Raw genomic sequence first — 22,578 nt, forward strand, 5'->3', positions numbered from 1 at the left:
GTGTTAAGTGACTGATGACATTGACACATTTTGTTGTGGCAGAGTCAAGAACAGACAGAGTCGCTTGAGGACTCAGAAGGGTGTTTGCTGCGTTGACAACAGAGTAAGTAAAAATCAGTTCGCTTTTTTAAATCCAAAGATGGTTTTGAGAACCTGAAATCAAGTTAGAGCAAGTTCGTTTTCCTTCCAAAAAAACTGGGCTGGGCTGGGCACGGTGGCTCACGCCAGTAATCCCAGCACTTTGGGAGGCTGAGGGGGGTGGATCAAGAGATCAGGAGTTCGAGACCAGCCTGGCCAACATGGTGAAACCCTGTCTCTACTAAAAATGCAAAAAATTAGCCGGGTGTGGTGGTACGCACCTGTAGTCCCAGCGACTTGGGAGGCTGAGGCAGGAGGTTGCGGTGAGTCGAGATCATGCCATCGCACTCCAGCCTGGGCAACAGGGCAGGACTCTGTCTCAAAAAAGCAAACAAACAAACAAAAAAATACTGGGCTGAAAAATACCACATCGCTTTTTTCAAAACCTTGTTGGGATTCTCTGGTTTGTAATAAAGATTAAAACCTGAGTATTTTTGTTTAGCATCAGTTTTAACGAAAGTATTATGTTCCACTCTTTGGCTTTTCCTAACTTGCTTAATTAGTTTAATATATCGGTTTGCATACTCTGTTAGAGTACAGCATAAGTTGTTTTTAAGTCAGTAGAAAACAAACGTTTTTACATTTGAAAACTAATGAGTCCAAGCAGTACATAATCATGCCAGAGTCATGCATGGGCGTGTGAGTATCTCCCTTTCAGAGATGTTTTGCCAGCTGCGAAGTGGACCTTTTAAGGCAAGTGACATCACTCATGATCTTTTCTTATTTCTCAGCTACACCCTCACAGTTTGCTCTGCTCTTCCAACACCAGTGGAAGATGATCACATCCCAGGTAAGTTGTTTATTTTTTCACCGTTTTGCTTAAAAGTAATTATTGAGGTTTAAAAAATGTCTATACATTCATATGAAAGTAGAAGTAACATCAGGGAAAATATAGAGGAGAGGTCACATTACATTTCATGGGTCAAATGCAGCCTGCCGCATGTTTTTTTATGGTCCACAAATGAAGGATGGTTTTTATATTTTTAGGTGGCTGAGGGAAAAAAAACAAGAATTATATGAAATTCAGATTTCATTATATATAAAGTTTTATTGGGACTCAGCTAAACTCATGTATTTATGTGTTGTCTGTTGGTACTTTCATACTATGAGGGCAGAGTTGACTGGTTGCAGCAGAGACTGTAATGGCCCACAAGCCTAAAATATTTACTGTGAGACCCTTTACAGAAAATGTTTGCTGATTTCTGATAAAGAGTTGATGAAGAGTAAAACAAAAATGTCATGTAAGTGAATGCAGATCTTGTGATCTCACAGAGTTGTGAAACTGGAACATAAAACAGTTTGTCAATGGGCTTTATTAGGTGACACTGTGAAACTTCTGATGATAGTCTTGCAGTTACATGAAAAAGTAGTACAACGAAGTGAATAATTCATGTGCAGTCCAGGGGAAAACTTAAGAGATATCAAGAGAAAGTATGTGATTAAAAAATTCAAATAGGCCGGGCTAGGTGGCTCATGCCTGTAATCCCAACACTTTGGGAGGGCGAGGTGGGTGGATCATGAGGTCAGGAGTCCGAGACCAGCCTGACCAACATGGTGAAACCCCGTCTCTACTAAAAATACAAAAATTAGCTTGGCATGTTGGCGTGCACCTGTAATCCCAGCTAGTCAGGAGGCTGAGGCAGGAGAATCACTTGAACCTAGGAGGCGGAGGGTGCAGTGAGCTGAGATTGAGATTGCACCACTGCACTCCAGCCTGGGTGACAGAGTGAGACTCCGTCTCAAAAAAAAAAAAAAATCACATGAATTGTGTAGCATTAGGACTTATGGTTGTTTAAAGAAACAATCCTGGTAGGCTAGGGTGATCATGGGTTGTTAGGATGTGGCAGGCTTTGTGACAGCCCTAGAGACTGGGCAGAACTGGAATATTTGCAATAACTTTCAAGGGATTCTACCTAAAAAAAAAATTATGGTAAAATACACATCACATGAAATTCACAATTAAGCCATTTTAAAGTATAGAATTCAATGACTTTAGTACGTTCACAATGTTGTACCACCATAACCACCATTTATTTCTGGAATATTTTCATCACACCAAAAGGAAACATAGTACCCTTAATAAGCAGTGTTGTAACTTAATAAGCAGTTGCTCCCTTTTTCCCCTCTGCTCCAGCCCCTAGCAACCAATAATCTCCTGTCTTTATAGATGTGCCTGTTTTAGATATGGCATACAAATGGAATCATACAATTTGTAGCCTTTTGTGTCTGATCTCTCACTTAGAATAATGTTTTCAAGACCCATTTATGTTGTAGTTGTATATCAGTACTTTGTCCCTTTTTATGACTGAACAATATTCTATTATATGGATATACCAACTTTCGTTTATCCATTCATCTGTTGATGGACATTGGGGGTCATCCTGTGTTTCGCTATTGTGAATAGTGCTCCTATGAGCATTCATGTACAAATATTTGTTAGAATACATGCTCTCAGTTGTTCTGGGTATATACCTACGAGTGAAATTGCTGGGTCATATGGTAATTTTACATTTAATTTATTGTGAAACTGACAGTTTTCCACAGCAGGGTGCTTTGCAATCCATAGGAATTTTTAGTTAGCTTTTCTATTTCTGCAAAAAAGTATGTTGAGTTTTTTATAAGTATTGCATTGGGTAAGTATTGGAGTGGGTAATAACACTTTGGGGAGTGTTATCATCTTAATATTAAATCTTATAATCCATGAATGTAAGATTTTTTTTCCCCTAAGTCTTCTTTCCTTCATTAATGTTTTGTAGTTTTCAGTGTACAAGTGTTGCATATCCTTGCTTAAATTTATTAAATAGTTTTTCATTTAAATGCTATTGTAAATTATATGAAATTCAGACTTCAGTGTCTATAAAGTTTTATTGAGACTCAGCCATACTCATGTATTTATGTATAGTCTGTGGGTACTTTCACACTATGAGGGCAGAATTGACTGGTTGCAGTAGAGACTGTAATGGCCCATAAGCCTAAAATTTTTTTGTTTAAATGCTATTATAAGTGGAATTGTTAATTTGCTTTTTGACTGTGCATTGTAATGAGTACACAACTAATTTTTGAGTGTTGATCTTGTATCCTGTAATTTTGCTGAATTTGTTTCCTACTTGTAGTAGTTCCTTTGTGGATACTTTAGTATTTTTTGCATATAAGATCATGTCATCTGCAAACGAAAATATTTTATTTATTTCTTTCCAATTTGGGTGTGTGTATTTATTTAGCCTAATTGCTCTGGCTGGAATTTTTAGTACAATGTTGAATATATGTGGCCAAAGCAGGAATCTTTATTTATTGTTAGTTTTTTGTTTTAGCAATCTTAACCATTTTGGGATGTACAATTCAGAAGCAGTGTTATGTATGTGTATTCATATCGTACATATAATCTCCAGAACTTTTTCATCTTGGCAAATTGAAATTCTGCACCTATTAAACAGTAACTCCCCATTTTCCCTTCCTCCTTGCCCCTGGCAACCACCATCCTACTTTCTGTTCTATGAGTTTCACTACTTTTGCTATATCTCATTTAAGTGAAATCACAGATAAGTATTTGTCTTATTGTGACAGTCTTATTTCACCTAGCATAATGTCCTCAAGCTTCCTCAGTGTTGTAGCATGTGTCAGAATTTATCTCCTTTTTAATGTTGAATGATATTTCATTGTACCCATGTTTTATTAATTCATCTGTCAGTGGACATTTGGGTTCCTTCCTCCTTTTAACTGTTGTGAATAATGTTACTGTGAACATGTGTGTACAACTTTCTTGTTGAGATCCTTCTTTCAGTTCTTTTGGTTATATACTCAAAAGTGGTATGGCTGGAATCTATGGTAATTCTATTTTTAATTTCTTGAGGAAACACCAACCTGTTTTTTACAGAAGGTGCACCATTTTTACAGTCCCATCCTCAGTTGTGCAGGATTCTGATTTCTCCATATCCTTGCCAACACTCGTTATTTTCTTTTGTTGTTTTGATAGCAGCCATTGTAATGGGTGTATGGTAATTTTTCATCGTGGTTTTGATTTGTATTTCCCTAATGATTAGTGATGTTGAGCATATTTTCATAAGCTTGTTGACCATTTATATATCTTTTATGGTGAAATGTATCGGGGAACCTGCTCCGATAGTCACGTAGGTTCTTTTCGATTTTCCCTAAGCATCGGCCAGTTTGAGAAATAAAGGGACAGAGTATAAAAGAGAGAAATTGTAAAGCTGGGCTTCTCGGGGAGACATCACATGTCGGTAGGTTCCGTGATGCCCCACAAGCCATAAAACCAGCAAGTTTTTATTAGGGAGTTTCAAAAGGGGAGGGAGTATGCGAATAGGTGTGGGTCACAGACATCAAGTACTTTACAAGGTAATAGAATATCACAAGGCAAGTGGAGGCAGCGTGAGATCACAGGACCGCAGGACCGGTGCGAAATTAAAATTGCTAATGAAGTTTTGGGCACCATTGTCATTGATAACATCTTATCAGGAGACAGGGTTTTGAGAGCAACCGGTCTGACCAAAATTTATTAGGTGGGAATTTCCTCTTCCTAATAAGCCTGGGAGAACTATGGGAGACTGGGGTCTATTTCACCCCTACAGCCTACAGACCATAGGAGACGGCCACACCCAGGGGGCTGTCTATAGGCCTATTCCCCCAGGCTTGTATTCTGTTTCCCAGGGATGTTCCTTGCTGAGAAAATTCAGCGATATTTCTCCCATTTGCTTTTGAAAGAAGAGAAATATGGCTCTGTTCCGCTCGGCTCACTGGCAGTCAGAGTTTAAGGTTATCTTTCTTATTCCCTGAACAATTGCTGTTATCCTGTTCTTTTTTCAAGGTGCCCAGATTTCGTATTTGTGCAAACACACATGCTCTACAATTTGTGCAGTTAATGCAATTATCACATGGTCCTCAGGTGACATACATCTTCCTCAGCTGACAGGATTAAAAGATTAAAGACAGGCATAGGAAATCACAAGGGTATTGATTGGGGAAGTGGTAAGTGTCCATGAAATCTTCACAATTTATGTTTAGAGATTGCAGTAAAGACAGGCATAAGAAATTATAAAAGTATTAATTTGGGGAACTAATAAATGTCCATGAAATCTTCCCAATCCACGTTCTTCTGCCTTGGCTGCAGCCGGTCCCTCCGTTTGGGGTCCCTGACTTCCTGCAACAAAATGTCTGTTCAAGTCCTTTGTCCATCTTTGAATCAGGTTATTTTGTTTGTTTTGAGTTGTAGGGGTTATTTTTTATATTAATTCCTTATCAGATACATGAATTGCAAATATTTCCTCCTGTTGTGTTGGTTGCCTTTTAATTCAGTTAACCATGCCCTTTGATGCAAAATTTTTAAGTTTGATATAGTCCAATTTATTTTTACTACTGTTGCCTGTGGTTTTTGGTATTATATCCAAGAAAACATTGCCACATATAATGTCAAGAATCCATTCTCCAATGTGTTCTGCCATGAGTTTTGTAACTTTAATTTTAATTCTTAGATTTAGGTGTTTGATTCATTTTGAGTTAATTTTTTTTTTTTTTAGTTTTGTTTTTCATGTGGCTATCCAGTTTTTCCAACACTATCTGTTAGAAAAATTGTCCTTTCCTTATTGACTGTTCTTGACAACTTTGTTGAAAATCATTTTACCATACATGCATGGGTTTTCAAGATCATTTTGGCTAGTTGAGATACCTTGAAATTCCATGTTAACTTCAGGATGATTTATTTCTATTTCTGTTACTATGTCTCCTTTGTAGACTGACCTTTTTTTTTTTTTAATCAATATGTAATGTTTTGCTCTTGTAACAATTTTTGACTTAAAGTCTCTTTTGTCTCAGTATAGCCACCCTGGCATTCTTTAGGTTACTATCCTCTTCTGTCATTTCAATTTCAGCCTATTGTGTTGTGTGTTTGTATCTAACGAGAGTGTCTTATAGACTATATATAGTTGGATCATATATTTGTATTTATTTTGCCAATTTCTTTTTCCTTTTCTTTTTCTTTTTTTTTTTTTTTTTGAGACAGAGTCTCACTGTGTCGCCCAGGCTGGAGTGCAGTGGTGTGATCTTGACTCTCTGCAACCTCCACCTCCAGGGTTCAAACAATTCTTCTGCCTCAGCCTCCCGAGGAGCTGGGATTACTGGTGCACACCATGACGCCTGGCTAATTTTTGTATATATATATTTTTTCTTTTAGTAGAGACGGGGTTTCACGGTATTGGCCAGGCTGGTCTCAAACTCCTGACCTCGTGATCTGCCCGCCTTGGCCTCCCAAAGTGCTGGGATTACAGGTTTGAGCCACCATGCCCAGCCTATTTTGCCAATTTCTGTCTTTTAGTTGGGAGTTTAGTTTATTTACATTTAAAGTAAATGATAAACTGAAAAAGGACTTATGCCATTTTGCTATTTATTTTCCATATGTATTACATCTTGTTTTCAGTTTTTCTGTGTATGCCTTCTTTTGTGTTTTTTTCTAATGTGCCATTTTAATTCCTTTTGTATTTCTTTGTATTCATTATTTACCTAGTGTTAATACTTGGAATTGCAATTAACATCTTGAATTTATAACAATCTAGCTTGCATTAATACCAACTAAGCCTTAATATTATATAAAAACTCTGCTCCATACAGCTTTGTCCCTGTCTTTTGTCTTCTTATTGTCACATATTAGGCCTTCATAAATTGTGTGCACATTACATAGATGCATAATTATTGTTTTATGTATCTGTCTTTTAAATCACATAAAAAAAAGAGAACATAAAAGCCAAGAATACAATAAGACTGGCTTTTGCATTTACTTACAGTAGTTACTTTTATCATTTGAATTTTTTGTTTGTTTGGATTGGAGTTACTGTCTAGTATCCTTTTGTTTCAACCTGAGGGGCTTCCTTTTGCATTTCTTGTAGGACAGGTCTAGTACTAACACATTCTCTCAGATTCTGTTGATCTAGGAATGTTTTAATTTCCCCTTCCTTTTTGAAAGGTAGTTTTGCCTAATGTAGAATTTTTGTTATTTTTTTTTTCTTTTGGTACTTTAAAGGTGCCATTATCTTACTGCCTCTGGCCTTCATGGTTTCTAATGAAAGACTGGCTGTTAATCTTATTTCAGATCCTTTGTACATGGTTAGTCCCTTGTCTCTTGCTACTTTCAAGACTCTTTGTCTTTTGACAATGTATTATTTCTCTCAGTTTGAAGTTCTTTGATGTTATCATAATTATAGTTTCTTTAGAGTCTTGGACATAGAGATTCATGTCTTTCATCAATTTGGAAGGTCTTCAGACATTGTTTCTTCAGATATTTTTTGGTTCCCTTTTCTCCTCTTCGTTAGTAACTCTTGTTATTAACTTGTGGGTATGTTTGATGTTGTCTCCTGGATCTCTTAGGCACTGTCTATTTTTCACCATTCTTTTTCTCTGCTCCGCAGAATGAGTAATCCCCATCAGTGTCTTCAATTTTGCTGATTCTTTGTTCTCTTTGAGCTCCAATCTGTCACTGATTTTCACTGATTTTAAAAAATTTTAGTTGTTGTACTTGTCAGCTCCAGACAGTCCTAATTACATTTTTATAATTTTCTACTCTACATTAATATTTTATATTTGGCACAGCATCATTCTCCTGGTTTCTGTTAGTTCTTTGTCTGGTTTCATTTAGCTCTTTGAGCACATTTAGAACAGGTGATTTAAATTCTTTATCTAGTAAGACCAATATCAAAGGTGTCTTTGAGTACAGGTTTTATTTCTTTGTTCTGTGTGTCTGTGGGTCATATTATCTTCTTTGCATGCCTCATAATTTTTTATTGAAAACTGAACATTTTGAGTATTAAAATGTGCTAATTCTAGAAATCAGATTCTTTTCCTCAGAATTTGTTGTTGCTGTTTATTTTGTATTATTTGCTTATTTTGTGACTTTTATAAACTATTTTTGTAAAGTCAGTGTTCTTTGTTGTACATGGTCACTGAAACCTCTGTTCTATTAGTTTAGTGGTCAGTCTGTGATTTGACAGAGATTTCTTTAAACGCCTAGAGCCAAAACAAAACAAAACACTCTTCTGGTCTGTGCATATTGTCCCTGTTTTAGGGCGCTCCTGTAATGGTTTGCCAGGCCATTTACATCTCTGCATTAACCTTTACTTCCTGCTTACACAGAGCGTGAAGGTCAACCAGATGTGAAAGCTTAGGTTCCTCTCAGGTTTTTTCTGAGCATGCATATTGTCTTGGACTTACACATGATCTCAATTCCCTGCTTTATGCAGGAGCTTTTCAAACCCCTTATCCCCACCCCTGGCCCCATGTGTTTCCTTCCCAGTTTTTACATTCCCAGTTTTTCAGTCCATCTGCTGCTTTTCTCATCTGGCTACTGTGGCCAGATAATTGCCTTTAAATGCTTTCAACAAGCACTTCCTGGAAGACTAGCCCTGAGAAAGTTTCAAGGCAGGCAAAACAAAGACAAGCCTGTGAGCCACTTCTTCAGAGAGCCCGCATAGACAGATCAAAATACACAACTACAGTTCTCTGAAAACAAGGTGCATACTGTCCACGTTGGCACAGGCATCAGCAAGCCATACCAGGAATGTTCTGGGTGTACTAGGTTTTTAATTAGATTGGAGAATTCTGAAAAGCTTGATGCTGAGAGGTGTTTTTTTTTTTTTTTTTTTCCTTCCCCAGCTTAATTGTTGCTTTAGTTTGGGATGGAGTTTTGGAGTTACCTTTTCCATTTTCAGCCTACCCCCGACATCAGTTTTTGAGTAATTACTCTGTGGAACAACAGATGTGCCTGGCCCATCTTGTCCTTTTCCTGCAGTACCTCTGCCATTAGCCATTTCTCCAAAGGACATTGTTCTTTCTAGTGGAGGATGGAATTTAAAAACCAAGATCTGGGTGCTTATTGCTAAAGGCTGTTACTGCCTCAATCCCTCTCAATTGACAGTTAGGAAATACATGTGTGTATGTATACATACACACACACATAGAAATACACATGTGTACACCTATTTTTGTATTGGTCTGTCTATACATATTTTTTAAACAATGAGTTTACGTAGACATTTCCCAGTTTCAATCTTAACCCCATAGCCTTTCTGTTTTCCATCTTTGTAACTTCTTTCTTCAACGGTGAGAAACCAGGCTATACCATTATCCACAATATTTATTTGCTCCTTCTCCCTGTTTGCATCCAATCTTTTTTCTTTTTCTTTCTTTTTTTTTTTTTTTTGAGATGGAGTTTTGCTCTTGGTGCCCAGGCTGGAATGCAATGGCATGATCTCAGCTCACCGCAACCTCCGCCTTCTGGGTTCAAGTGATTCTCCTACCTCAGCCTCCCAAGTAGCTGGGATTACAGACATGTGCCACCATGCCTGGCTAATTTTGTATTTTTAGTAGAGACAGGGTTTCTCCATGTTGGTCAGGCTGGTCTTGAACTCCCGACCTCAGGTGATCTGCCCACCTTGGCCTAACAAAGTGTTGGGATTACAGATGTGAGCCACCATGCCCGGCCTGTATCTAATCTCTTACCTGCCAGTGCTACCTGTCTCCTCAGCTCTGGTTTGATCCCTTAGATCACCATTCCTGGAATTATCCATAGTTGCTATATTAAATATTCAAATCAGATTTGATGTATTAAAACATTTTAGAAGTTAAAAGGGGCCATTTGACTAAGTCTTATTTTTGGAAAAACATCATTACTTTATGTAAGCTTATCAAAAATAAAATTTCTGATTATTAGCAGCACAGTATCTAAACCTGTCTCTACAAGTTGTCAAGCCACTACTTTGTCCATTAAATTATAAGGACACTTATCCCATTCATGAAGGCAGAGCTTCCTAATCACCTCCTAAAGGCCATGCCTCTTCATACTATTGCAATGGTATTAGATTTCAACATATGAAGTTGTGAAGGGGACACACATTCAGACCATAGCACTAAGTATTTTATTTTACTTAATACTACCATAAATGGAATTATTTTCTGAATTTCCTTTTGGATTGTTCATTGTTGGAGTATTTTTTTTAAAAAAACCTAATTGTTGTGTGTTGATTTTGTACTCTGCAGCTATGCCAAAACTATTTGTTAGCTCATAGATGTTTTGTGGATTATATGCTAAATAATGTTATCTGCAAATAGAGTAGTTTTACTTCTGCCTTTCAATTTGAATGTCTTTTATTTTTTTTTCTTGCCTATTTGCTCTGGCTAGAACTTTTAATACAGTGTTGAATTGCAGTGGTGTGAAAGCACTATCATTGCCTGTTCATGATCTTAGGGGGGGATCTTTCAGTCTTTCACTATGGAGTATGTTACCTATGAGTTTTTTGTATATGTGCTTTATTATGTGGAGGAACAGGCAGCAGTCTTTGCTGTTTGGCAGCCTCCACTGGTGATACCGAGGCAAACAGGGTCTGGAGTGGACCTCCAGCAAACTCCAGCAGACCTGCAGCAGAGGGGCCTGACTATTAGAAGGAAAACTAACAAAGAGAAAGGAATAACATCAACATCAACAAAAAGGACATCCATTCAGAGACCCCATCTGAAGGTCACCAACATCAAACACCAAAGGTAAATAAATCCACGAAGATGGGGAGAAACCAGCGCAAAAGGCTGAAAATTCCAAAAACCAGTACACCTCTTCTCCTCCAACACACTCCTCCACACAACTCCTTGCCTGCAAGGGAACAAAACTGGACAGAGAATGAGTTTGACAAATTGTCAGAAGTAGGCTTCAGAAGGTGGGTAATAATAACTAACTCCTCCAAGCTAAAGGAGCATGTTCTATCCAATGCAGGGAAGCTAAGAACCTTGATAAAAGGATAGACAAATTGCTAACTAGAATAACCAGGTTAGAGAAGAACATAAATCACCTGATGGAGCTGAAAAACACAGCACAAGAACTTCGTGAAGCATACATAAGTATCAATAGCTGAATCAATCAAGTGGAAGAAAGGACATAAGAGATTGAAGATCAAATTAATGAAATAAAGTGAGAAAACAAGATTAGAGAAAAAAGAATGAAAAGGAACGAACAAAGCCTCCAAGAAATACGGGACTATGTGAAAAGACCAAATCTGTGTTTGATTGGTGTACCTGAAAGTGACGGGGACAATGGAACCAAGCTGGAAAACACCTTCAGGATATTATCCAGGAGAACTTACCCAGCCTAGCAAGAGAGGCCAACATTCAAATTCAGGAAATACAGATAACACCACAAAGATACTCCTAAAGAAGAGCAACCCAAGACACATAATCATCAGATTCAGCAAGGTTGAAATGAAGGAAAACATTTTAAGGGCAGCCAGAGAGAAAGGTCAGGTCACCCACAAAGGGAAGTCCATCAGACCAACAGCAGAACTCTCTACAGAAACCCTACAAGCCATAAGAGAGTGGGGGCCAATATTCAGCATTCTTAAAGAAAAGAATTTTCAACCCAGAATTTCATATCCAGCCAAACTAAGCTTCATAAGCGAAGGAGAAATAAAATCCTTTACAGACAAGCAAATGCTGAGAGATTTTTGTCACCACCAGGCCTGCCTTACAAGAGTTCCTGAAGGAAGCACTAAACATGGAAAGGAACAACCAGTACCAGCCACTGCAACAACATACCAAATTGTAAAGACCATCGATACGATGAAAAAACTGCATCAACTAATGGGCAAAATAACCAGCTAGCATCATAACGACAGGATCAGATTCACACATAACAATATTAACCTTAAATGTAAATGGGTTAAATGCCCCAGTTAAAAGACACAGACTGGCAAATTGGATAAAAAGTCAGCATCCATCAGTGTGCTGTATTCAGGAGACCCATCTCATGTGCAAAGACACACATAGGCTCAAAATAAAGGGATGGAGGAATATTTACCAAGCAATTGGAAAGCAAAAGAAGCAGGTGTTACAATCTTAGTCACTGATAAAACAGACTAAACCAACGAAGATCAAAAGAGACAAAGAAGGGCATTACATAGTGGTAAAGGGATCAATGCAACAAGAAGAGCTAACGACCCTAAATATATATGCACCCAATACAGGAGCAGCCAGATTCATAAAGCAAGTTTTTAGAGACCTACAAAGACACTTAGACTCCCACACAATAATAGTGGGAGACTTTAACAACCCACTGTCAGTATTAGACAGATCATCAAGACAGAAAATTAACAAGGATATTCAGAACTTTAACTCAGCTCTGGACCAAGCAGACCTAATAGACATCTACAGAACTCTCCCCACCCAAATTAACAGAATATAGATTCTTCTCAGCACCACATCACATTTATTCTAAAATTGACCACATAATTGGAAGTAAAACACTCCTCAGCAAATGCAAAAGAACGGAAATCATAACAGTCTCTTGGGCCACAGTGCAATCAAGTTAGAAATCAGGATTAAGAAACTCACTCAAAACTGCACAATTACATGAAAACTGAACAACCTGCTCCTGAATGGCTACTGGGTAAATAATGAAATTAAGGCAGAAATAAAGAAGTTATTTGAAACCAATGAGAACAAAGACACAACATACCAGAATCTCTGGGACACATTTAAAGCAGTGTCTAGAGGGAAGTTTGTAGCACTAAATGCCCACAACAGAAAGTAGGAAAGATCTAAAATAGACACCCTAACATCACAAAAGAACTAGAGAAGCAAGAGCAAATACATTCAAAAGCTAGCAGAAGGCAAGAAATAACTAAGAGCAGAACTGACGGAGATAGAGATACGAAAAACCCTTAAAAAAATCAATGAATCCAGGAGCTGGTTTTTTGAAAAGATCAACAAAATAGAATAGCCAGAGGAATAAAGAAGAAAAGAAAGAAGAATAAAATAGATGCAATAAAAAATGATAAAGGGGATATCACCACTGATCCCACAGAAATACAAACTACCATCAGAGAATACTATAAACACCTCTATGCAAATAATCTAGAAAATCTAGAAGAAATGGATAAATTCCTGGACACTTACACCCTCTCAAGTCTAAAGCAGGAAGAAGTCAAATCCCTGAATAGACAAATAACAAGTTCTGAAATTGAGGCAGTAAATAATAGCCTACCAACCAAAAATGTCTAGGACCAGACGGATTCACAGCCGAATACTACCAGAGGTACAAAGAGGAGCTGATACCATTCCCTCTTAAAGTATTCCAAGCAACAGAAAAAGAGGGAATCCTCTCTAACTCATTTTATGAGGCCAGCATCATCCTGATACCGAAACATTGCAGGGACACAATAAAAAAAGAAAATTTCAGGCCAATATCCCTGATGAACATTGACACAAAAATCCTCAATACAATACTGGCAAACCGAATCCAGCAGCGCTTCAAAAAGCTTATCCACCATGCTCAAGTCAGCTTCATCCCTGGGATGCAAGGCTGGTGCATCATAGGCAAATTAATAAATGTACTCCTTTCATCACATAAACAGAATCAATGACAAAAACCACATGATTATCTCAGTAGGTGCAGAAAAGGCCTTTGAGAAAATTCAACACCCCTTCATGCTTAAAACTCTCAAAAAACTAGGTATTGATGGAGCATATCTCAAAATAATAATAAGAGCTATTTATGACAAACCTACAGCCAATATAATACTGAATGGGCAAAAACTGGGAGCATTCCCGTTGAAAACCAGCACAAGACAAGGATGCCCTCTCTCGCGACTCCTATTCAACATAGTATTGGAAGTTCTGGCCAAGGCATTCAGGCAAGAGAAAGAAATAAAGGGTATTCAGATAGGAAAAGAGGAAGTCAAATTTGTCTCTGTTTGCAGATGACATGATTCTATATTTAGAAAACCCCATCATCTCAGCCCAAAATCTCCTAAAGCTGATAAGCAACTTCAGGAAAGCCTCAGGATACAAAATCAACGTGCAAAAATGACCACCAGTCCTATACACCAATAATAGAAAAACAGAGAGCCAAATCATGAGTTAATTCCCATTCACAATTTCTACAAACAGAATAAAATACCTAGGAATACAAGTTACACGGGATGCGAAGGACCTCTTCAAGAAGAACTACAAACCACTGCTCAAGGAAGTAAGAGAGGACACAAACAAATGGAAAAGCATTCCATGCTTATGGATAGGAAGAATCAGTATTGTGAAAATGGGCATATTGCCCAAAGTAATTTATAGATTCAAGCTATCCCCATCAAGTTACCATTAACATTCTTCACAGAATTAGAAAAAAACTACTTTAAATTTTATATGGAACCAAAAAAGAGCCTGGATAGCCAAGATAATTCTAAGCCAAAAGAACAAAGCTGGAGGCATCACACTACCTGACTTCAAACTATACTGCAAGGCTACAGTAACCAAAACAGCATGGTACTGGTACCAAAACAGAGATATAGATCAATGGAACAGAACAGAGGCCTCAGGAGTAACACCACACGTCTACAACCATCTGATCTTAGACAAACCTGACAAAAGCAATGGGGAAAGGAGTCCCTATTTAATAAATGGTGTTGGGAAAACTGGCTAGCCATATAAAGAAAACTGGAACTGGACCCCTTCCTTACACCTTATACAAAAATTAGCTCAAGATGGATTAAAGACTTAAACCTAAGACCTAAAACCATAAAAACCCTAGAGGAAAACCTAGGCAATATCATTCAGTACATAGGCATGGGCAAAACTTCATGACTAAAACACCAAAAACAATGGCAACAAATGCCAAAATGGACAAATGGGATCTAATTAAACTAAAGAGCTTCTGCACAGCAAAAGAAACTATCATCAGAGTGAACAGGCAATCTACAGAACGGGAGAAAATTTTTGCAATCTATCCATCTGACATAGGGCTAATATCCAGAATCTACAAAGAACTTAAACAAATTTACAAGAAAAAAACAACCCCATCAAAAAGTGGGTGAAGGATATGAACAGACACTTCTCAAAAGAAGACATTTATGCGGCCAACAAACATATGAAAAAAAGCTCATCATCACTGGTCATTAGAGAAATGCAAATCAAAACCACAATGAGATATTATCTCATGCCAGTTAGAATAGCAATCATTAAAAAGTCAGGAAACAACAGATGCTGGAGAGGATATAGAGAAATAGGAATGATTTTATACTGTTGGTGGGAGTGTGAATTAGTTCAACCATTGTGGAAGACAGTGTGGCGATTCCTGAAGGATCTAGAACCAGAAATACCATTTGACCCAGGAATCCCATTACTGGGTATATACCCAAAGGATTATAAATCATTCTACTATAAGGACACATGCATACATACATTTTTTTGTGGCACTATTCACAATAGCAAAGACTTGGAACCAACCCAAATGCCCATCAGTAGTAGACTGGATAAAGAAAATGTGCCACATATACACCATGGAATGCTATGCAGCCATAAAAAAGGATGAGTTCATGTCCTTTGCAGGGACATGGATGAAGCTGGAAACCATCATTCTCAGCAAACTAACACAAGAACAGAAAACCAAACACTGCATGTTCTCACTCATAAGTGGGAGTTGGACAATGAGAACACATGGACACAGGAGGGGAACATCTCATACCAGGGCCTGTCAGGGGGTGGGGGGCTAGGGGAGAGATAGCATTAGGAGAAATACCTTATGTAGATGATGGGTTGATGGGTGCAGCAAACCACCATGGCACATGTGTACCTATGTAACAAACCTACATGTTCTGCACATGTACCCCAGAACTTAAAGTATAATAATAAAAAAAAAAAACTGTTGACTGTGGTCACCCTGTTTTACTGTCAAATAATCTTATTCATTCTAATTACATTTTTGTATGCATTATTTGAAGAAATTTATCCACTCTGCCAGTCTCCCATTTTTCTTATTTATTTAATCCTAATTTCTCTTTTAAGACCAAATCCAGATGAAAACGTATAATCTTATAGCAGTTCGCTTGTTTGTTTTGAATCACATTTCAACCCAAAGGATTCCCTTTAGCATTCCTTGCAGAGTAGATCTAGTAAAAACATACTCCCTTAGCTGGTGTTCATCTGGGAATGTCCTCATTATTGACAGGCATGTTTGCCAGGCGTAGAATTCTCAGCTACAGCTTTTTCTTTCAGCACTTTGAATATATCAGTCCAGTGCCTTCTAACCTCCAAGGTTTCTGCTGATGATCTTTTTTTTTTTTTTTTTTTTGAGACGGAGTCTCACTTTGCCACCCAGGCTAGAGTGCAGTGGCGCGATCTCGGCCCACTGCAAGCTCCGCCTCCCGGGTTCACGCCATTCTCCTGCCTCCGCCTCCTGAGTAGCTGGGACTGCAGGCGCCCGCCACTACGCCCGGCTAATTTTTTGTATTTTTAGTAGAGACGGGGTTTCACTGTGTTAGCCAGGATGGTCTCGATCTCCTGACCTCGTGCGTGATCAGCCCACCTCGGCCTCCCAAAGTGCTGGGATTACAAGCGTGAGCCACCGTGCCCGGCCTGCTGATGATCTTTTTGAGGTTCTTTTGTATGTGACAAATTGCTTCTCCTTTGCTGGTTCAAGATTCTCTGTCATTTTTTTTTTTTTTCCTGACTGTTTGGTTATAAGATGTCTTGGTGGATGTATTTGAGTTTATTTTGAGTTTATTGTGCTTCCTGGATGTATAGATTTGTGTCTTTCACCAAATTTAGGAAGTTTTGGCTTTTCTGCAAATACTCTATTTCCTTGCCTCACTTTTATTCTTCTACATTTCCCGTAATTTTTGTGTTGGTCAGCATGATGGTGTCCCATAGGTCCTTTGGGTTCTGTTTATTTTTCTTAATTCTTTTTTGCTCTGATTCTCAAACTTGATAATTTCAGTAGTCTTATAGTTAAATTCACGGATTCTTTTTGGCATTCCCAAATCTGCTGTTCAACTCCTGTGGTGAATTCATTATTTCAATTATGGTACTTTTTAGTTTTAGAATGTCTATTTGGTTATTATAATTTCAATCTCTTTTTTGATATTTGGTTTGTAAGTTGTTTTCATGGTTCTCCCTAGTTCTTGTATGTTTTCTTTTAGCTTTTGAGTATATTTAAGACTGTTGATTTAAAGTCTTTGTTTGAGAAGTGTTATGTTTGGTTTGCCTCAGTGTTATATGTCAATTTATATTTTTCCTGTGATTGGACAACACTTCCAGTTTCTTTGTATGCTTTGTGATTTTCTTGTTCCTGTTGAAACTGGGCATTTTAATATTATAATTTGGTAACTTTAGAAATCACTTTCTCATTCTTCTCTAGACTTTGCTGTTCTTAATATTGAAGTCTTCAGTCATCCATTTGTTTTTATGAATTTTTCAAACTGGTTTTTGCAGTCTCTATTTTAATTTCTAGTCATGTGTGGTCACTGAATTCTCTCTCTTTAGCTTGTGTTCAGGTACTGTTTTAACAGGCATTTTTCCTGGAAGGCCAGGATTCAAACAACAACCACCAAAAAAAAAAAAACTAAAAAAAAACCCAACAAAACCCCTTTCCTATTATTTGCAAATTGGCTCTGTCCTGGGGCACTTTTTAAGCACTTAGCCTGGTCCATTTAGAACTTCATCTTAGTCTTCACTGCTTGCTTGCACTGAGCACAGAGATTAGCCAGAAGTAAAACCTTCGGGTCTTTTGAGGTCTTTGCCAAGCTTCTCCTGTCCTGGGTATGTGCTTGGCGTTCTGAATTCCCTAACCCATGTATGCCTACTGTTCCATTATTGGAATGCTAAGCATGTGGGAGTTATTTATATCCTACTGCTCAGGGTCATTTCAAGGTCTGATTGCAAAAATTAAAAAAAATTGCAACCTCAGACATAAACGGGCTATAATGTACACAGTGCTCTTGATTGCCCTCATTTCCCTCCAAAAAAGTCTCTCCTTAGCTTTTTTTTTTTTCTTTCGGAATTCATTTTAGAATGGTATTTATCTCCTGGATTTATCTATATTTTATAAGCTATTCTTTTATTATCTATTTTTCCAGTTTTTATTTTGTTATAATTTGTGCAATTTTATATATTTAGATTTGTACAATTCTGTATTTTACATCCATTTTCTTTTTTTTTCTTTTCTTTTCTTGTCTTGTCTTCTTTTCTTTTCTTTCACAGAGTTTCACTCTTTTTGCCCAGGCTGCAGTACAGTGGTGTGATCTTGGCTCACTGCACACTCCGCCTCCCAGGTTCAAGTGATTCTCCTGTCTCAGCCTCCCGAGTAGCTGGGATTACAGGCGCCTGCCACCATGTCTGGCTAATTTTTGTATTTTTAGTAGAGACAGGGTTTCACCATGTTAGCCATGCTGGTCTTGAACTCCTGACCTTGTGATCCTCCTGCCTTGGCCTACCAAAGTGCTGGGATTACAGGCATGAGCCACCGCACCTGGCCCATTTTGTTTTCTAGTAGTGTTCAGAGAGTATTTGTTTTGTTTTCATAGTTAGGCAAATATTAACATTTAATTTTGGAATGCTCTTTTTTTAGTCTGTGATTTTTTTTTTTTTTTTTTTTTTTTTTTTGAGATGGAGTCTCACTCTGTCACCCAGGCTGGAGTGTGGTGGCACAGTCTTGGCTCACTGCAATCTCTGCCTCCTGGGTGCAAGCGATTCTCCTCCCTCAGCCTCCCAAGTAGCTGGGATTACAGGCGTCCACAGTCAGGCATGGCTATTCTTTGTCTTTTTAGTAAAGATGGGGTTTTACCATGTTGGCCAGGCTGGTCTTGAACTCCAAACCTTAGGTCTCTTCCAAGCTTCAGAATCATCTCTGTAGCCTTCCACTGGATATGCTCACTTCCATGACATGAAGACATTCCAAGAGCAGCATGGCCTGCATGTGTCTTATTGTCACTCTGCACTCTCCCCTCCCGCAACACCCACCCTCCTGGATCTAATTTCCAGACGTTCTAAGGCCTCTATGCAGGCCCTCTGGAAGTAGCCCTTCCTCTCTTCCTTTGCTTAGTGAATTCCCTCTTCCACATCTCCACTGCTGCCCCTTGGTATAGACAATCTACCTCTAATGCTGCTCTCCAGCAGTCTCAACTCTACTTTGGTGGCATTGCTTCCTCAGTGAAAACTGAATTATGTTACAGAGATTCAGGTGTGTATTTCCAGTTCACCATCAACTTCTGCTATTCGCATCAATGACCTGGGGTGGGTGGAGCAGGGAGCCTATGGCCTAAAGGAAGTATGCAAGATAATTGTGTTTATGTCATATACTGCCAGTCCTTTAGGACATGGGAGGAAAATATCAGCATGCCTATTTATATTTTTATCTAAAAAATAAGAACAAAATTAAGCTTTCCTTATATGTGGATTGGTTGTATTTTATTTACTTTATAAATAAATATAAATAAAACTAGTAGTTGCTAAAAATTTTTATGGATTAGATGAGTGATAAATATTTGGAGAACACTAACAGGATTAAAGCCAAAAGTATTTCCTAGTCTCCCTCATCTTCCATGCCTCTGCAACCTTTACCTCATCACAGGTAAGACATGCTCTTATCCTGTTAAGCAGTTCCACTGACTTGCCACATATTTTTTCAGGTTTTTAACCTTTTGTTAAGTTTTTCTTATATGTTTGCAAAGGAACTAAAGTTTTATCACTTTAGTGAAATCTCACATGAATTTGCACAGAACACTTTTATGATCCATCTGTGTTACACATAGCTGTGGTGTGAGTCCTTTAAGTCCTGTGGTAGGTATGTCTCTGTATGTATGTTTCCTTATGAGAAGATATGTTCCTCTCTTGTAAGGAAGACTCTTGTGTTCAAATTGGAATACTCAGAAACTAAGAAAGTTCTAGGCACATGTAGGCACTAAATATTTTTGCATTAAGTAATAAATTAATGCACCAACAGGATATTTCTACTATGATTTTTTACTCACAATATGTAACATAAAACAACATATATCATAGGGGCCCTTTATAACAGTTTCTATTTAATTTTCAACAGTAAAAATGGTAAGAATTAGTCCCTAAACATCTTTTTTCACGTCAACTGATTCTTACCACTTCAGACTGAGCAAAATTGTGATTTTCCAGGGATCAGTGTCGTTTAGGGATGTGACTGTGGGCTTCACTCAAGAGGAGTGGCAGCATCTGGACCCTGCTCAGAGGACCCTGTACAGGGATGTGATGCTGGAGAACTACAGCCACCTTGTCTCAGTAGGTAGGTAGGAATTGTTTCCCATGTAGAAGGCCAGAATGCATGTCCTTTCTTATCAATAGAAACTTGTGGAACTTTTGTAAAATATAATAATATTTAGGTTTGAGATTCAGAGATCAAGGACAATTTATCCCTTTTGGATACCAGAAAGAATGTTTTCCTCTGCCCCCATGACAGGATTAAATGAAGTGTGTGTGTGTGTGTGTGTGTGTGTGTGTGTGTGTGTGTGTACTGTTTGGGGTATACTGTCTTCCTCCTTCAGGAAAACCCACCCAGTTTGTCCCAAGTAATACAATTCTCATTCACAGGGTATTGCATTCCTAAACCAGAAGTGATTCTCAAGTTGGAGAAAGGCGAGGAGCCATGGATATTAGAGGAAAAATTTCCAAGCCAGAGTCATCTGGGTGAGTTAGTATGTGCCAGATGGAATTTAAAGGAAGGTAGATCACAAAGGGTAAGTCTGGATAATAAGACCATTGAAATGTTCTTTAGGAATCATGTTTTAGAGGCTCCAGACCTTTGGAAGTAACATGTTGACGTGACCCAAATATGCAGTGACTCTGAATCACCCAGCATCTCCCAGTATCACTTTCATACACACATCTTGTTTTTTTTTTTAAATTGTGATATAAACTATATAGTTTAGCCAGAGATTAATAAAATTTTATATATATATGTAACACTCATGTACCCATCATTGAGATGAATATATAAAGTGATTTTTCAACACCCCCAGAAAGCTCCCTGTTGTACTCTTCCCAGTAAAGAGCATCCCTCCTTTTGTAAAATTAAATATATTTTTCTATACATGCTTTTTTGAGTTGCTCATTCATTAGCTTTTTACCATATTTACCATTTTTTACAGAATTGTTTTGAAATAGCCTGGGCCCAGTGGTTCATGCCTGTAATCCTAGGTCTTTGGGAGGCTGAGGTGGGAGGATCACTTCAGCCCAGGAATTTGAGACCAGCCTGGGCAAAATAAGAAGACCCCATCTCTATGAAAACTTAAAAAATTAGCCAGGCATGGTGGCACACACCTGTGGTCCCATGCCTGGCTAATTTTTGTGATCTCAGCTACTGGGGAGCTGAGGTGACAGTCTTGCTTTAGCCTGGGAAGAGGCTGCAGTTAACTGTGTTTGTGCCATTGCACTGCAGCCTGGGTGACAGAGCAAGATTCTGTCTCTAAAAAATAAAAAGCAATTAAAATTAAAATTACACATTCAACCAGTAACGATTTCAGCGTGAAGTCTGAAAAAATTTGTGTTTGAAAAAGCTCTCCGGATAATACTGATAAACATTATTTGTTAAGTACCATTGATTTAAATATCTATATAGGGCACTGAGAGAAAATCATAGGTAAAGTAATGGCTGCCAGGAACATAGTTGTTGAACAAAAACAGAACTGCATGAAATATTTTAAAATTCAGTGTTTAACAAAGAATATTGTTATAGCAATCCAGCTGATGTTTGTGCTTAAATGAATTATAAAAACAGTCCTTTCATGTTTTTTAGTAAATGAACCTGGGAAATTTGGGAAGGAAACTTTTTAAAAACACTGTTAGACTGCAAACTGACAATGGAAAAACAATCAGTACGAGATTATGATGGGAATGAGCAATTTATGAGGGACAAACAGCTGAACTTACCTAGAGCGAAATATATTCACTCTAGACTTGTAAAAGAATGGCTTGGTTCTAATCTGAATCTAAATGTAAAAATATGTTTACTTCAATGATACCTTGTTTAAAAAAAAAGTGTTTGTTCTTGGGACATTGGACTCAGTATAGTATAGGACAGTTGATGGAATAAAGGGCAAATCCCATAGCTGGAATAGAACCATAAACCTGATCCTGTGGCAAGGATGGCTTGTTCACTCACTGATTTCACTCTTATTGTTGCATACTTTTATTTCTAGTGAATCAGAGCTAGAAAAACAATTGAGCCAGGTGCAGTGGCTCATGCCTGTAATCCCAGCACTTTGGAAGGCCAGTGTGGATGAATTGTTTGAGGCTAGGAGTTCAAGACCAGCCTGGCTAACATGGCAAAATCCTGTCTCTACTAAAAACATAAAAACTAGCCAAGCATGGTTGTGTATGCCTGTAGTCCCAGCTACTTGGGAGGTTGAGGCATGAGAATCACTTGAACCCAGGAAGCGGAGATTGCAGTGAGCCGAGATCACATCACTACACTCCAGCCTGGATGACAGAGCAAGACTCTGTCTCAAAAACACCACCACCACCACCAACAACAACAACCAAGAACAACAAAACCACACAGAATTGGAGCCTGGATTATAGGACTATGAATTAGAACTTTTAGAAATTTAATTTGTTGCTGCTGTGTTGAATTGAAAAGAGGTATAAGATTGGAAGTGTGCACAT

General features: G+C 38.1%; 1 protein-coding gene across 17 annotated transcripts in view; it reads left to right on the top strand.

Annotated features, from left to right (window-relative positions):
• Positions 1–22,578, top strand: part of LOC100969857 (zinc finger protein 37A) — a 53,715-nt gene that overhangs the window by 1,414 nt on the left and 29,723 nt on the right. For 12 of the 17 annotated variants that reach the window (XM_034930329.3, XM_034930328.3, XM_055092666.2 and 9 more), the window contains 4 exons: positions 43–103; positions 870–928; positions 20,074–20,200; positions 20,506–20,601. In XM_034930329.3, coding sequence (XP_034786220.1) covers positions 914–928; positions 20,074–20,200; positions 20,506–20,601 — 238 coding nt within the window. In that variant the 5' untranslated portion in view covers positions 43–103; positions 870–913. Of the gene's footprint in view, positions 1–42; positions 104–869; positions 929–20,073; positions 20,201–20,505; positions 20,652–20,689; positions 21,394–22,578 lie in introns of those variants that run through there. The other 5 variants (XM_034930335.3, XM_057298854.2, XM_057298853.2 and 2 more) reach the window with 3 other exon arrangements.

The sequence above is a fragment of the Pan paniscus genome, chromosome 8, assembly GCF_029289425.2.
Source record: "Pan paniscus chromosome 8, NHGRI_mPanPan1-v2.0_pri, whole genome shotgun sequence".
In the NCBI taxonomy this organism is placed as follows: Eukaryota; Metazoa; Chordata; class Mammalia; order Primates; family Hominidae; genus Pan; species Pan paniscus.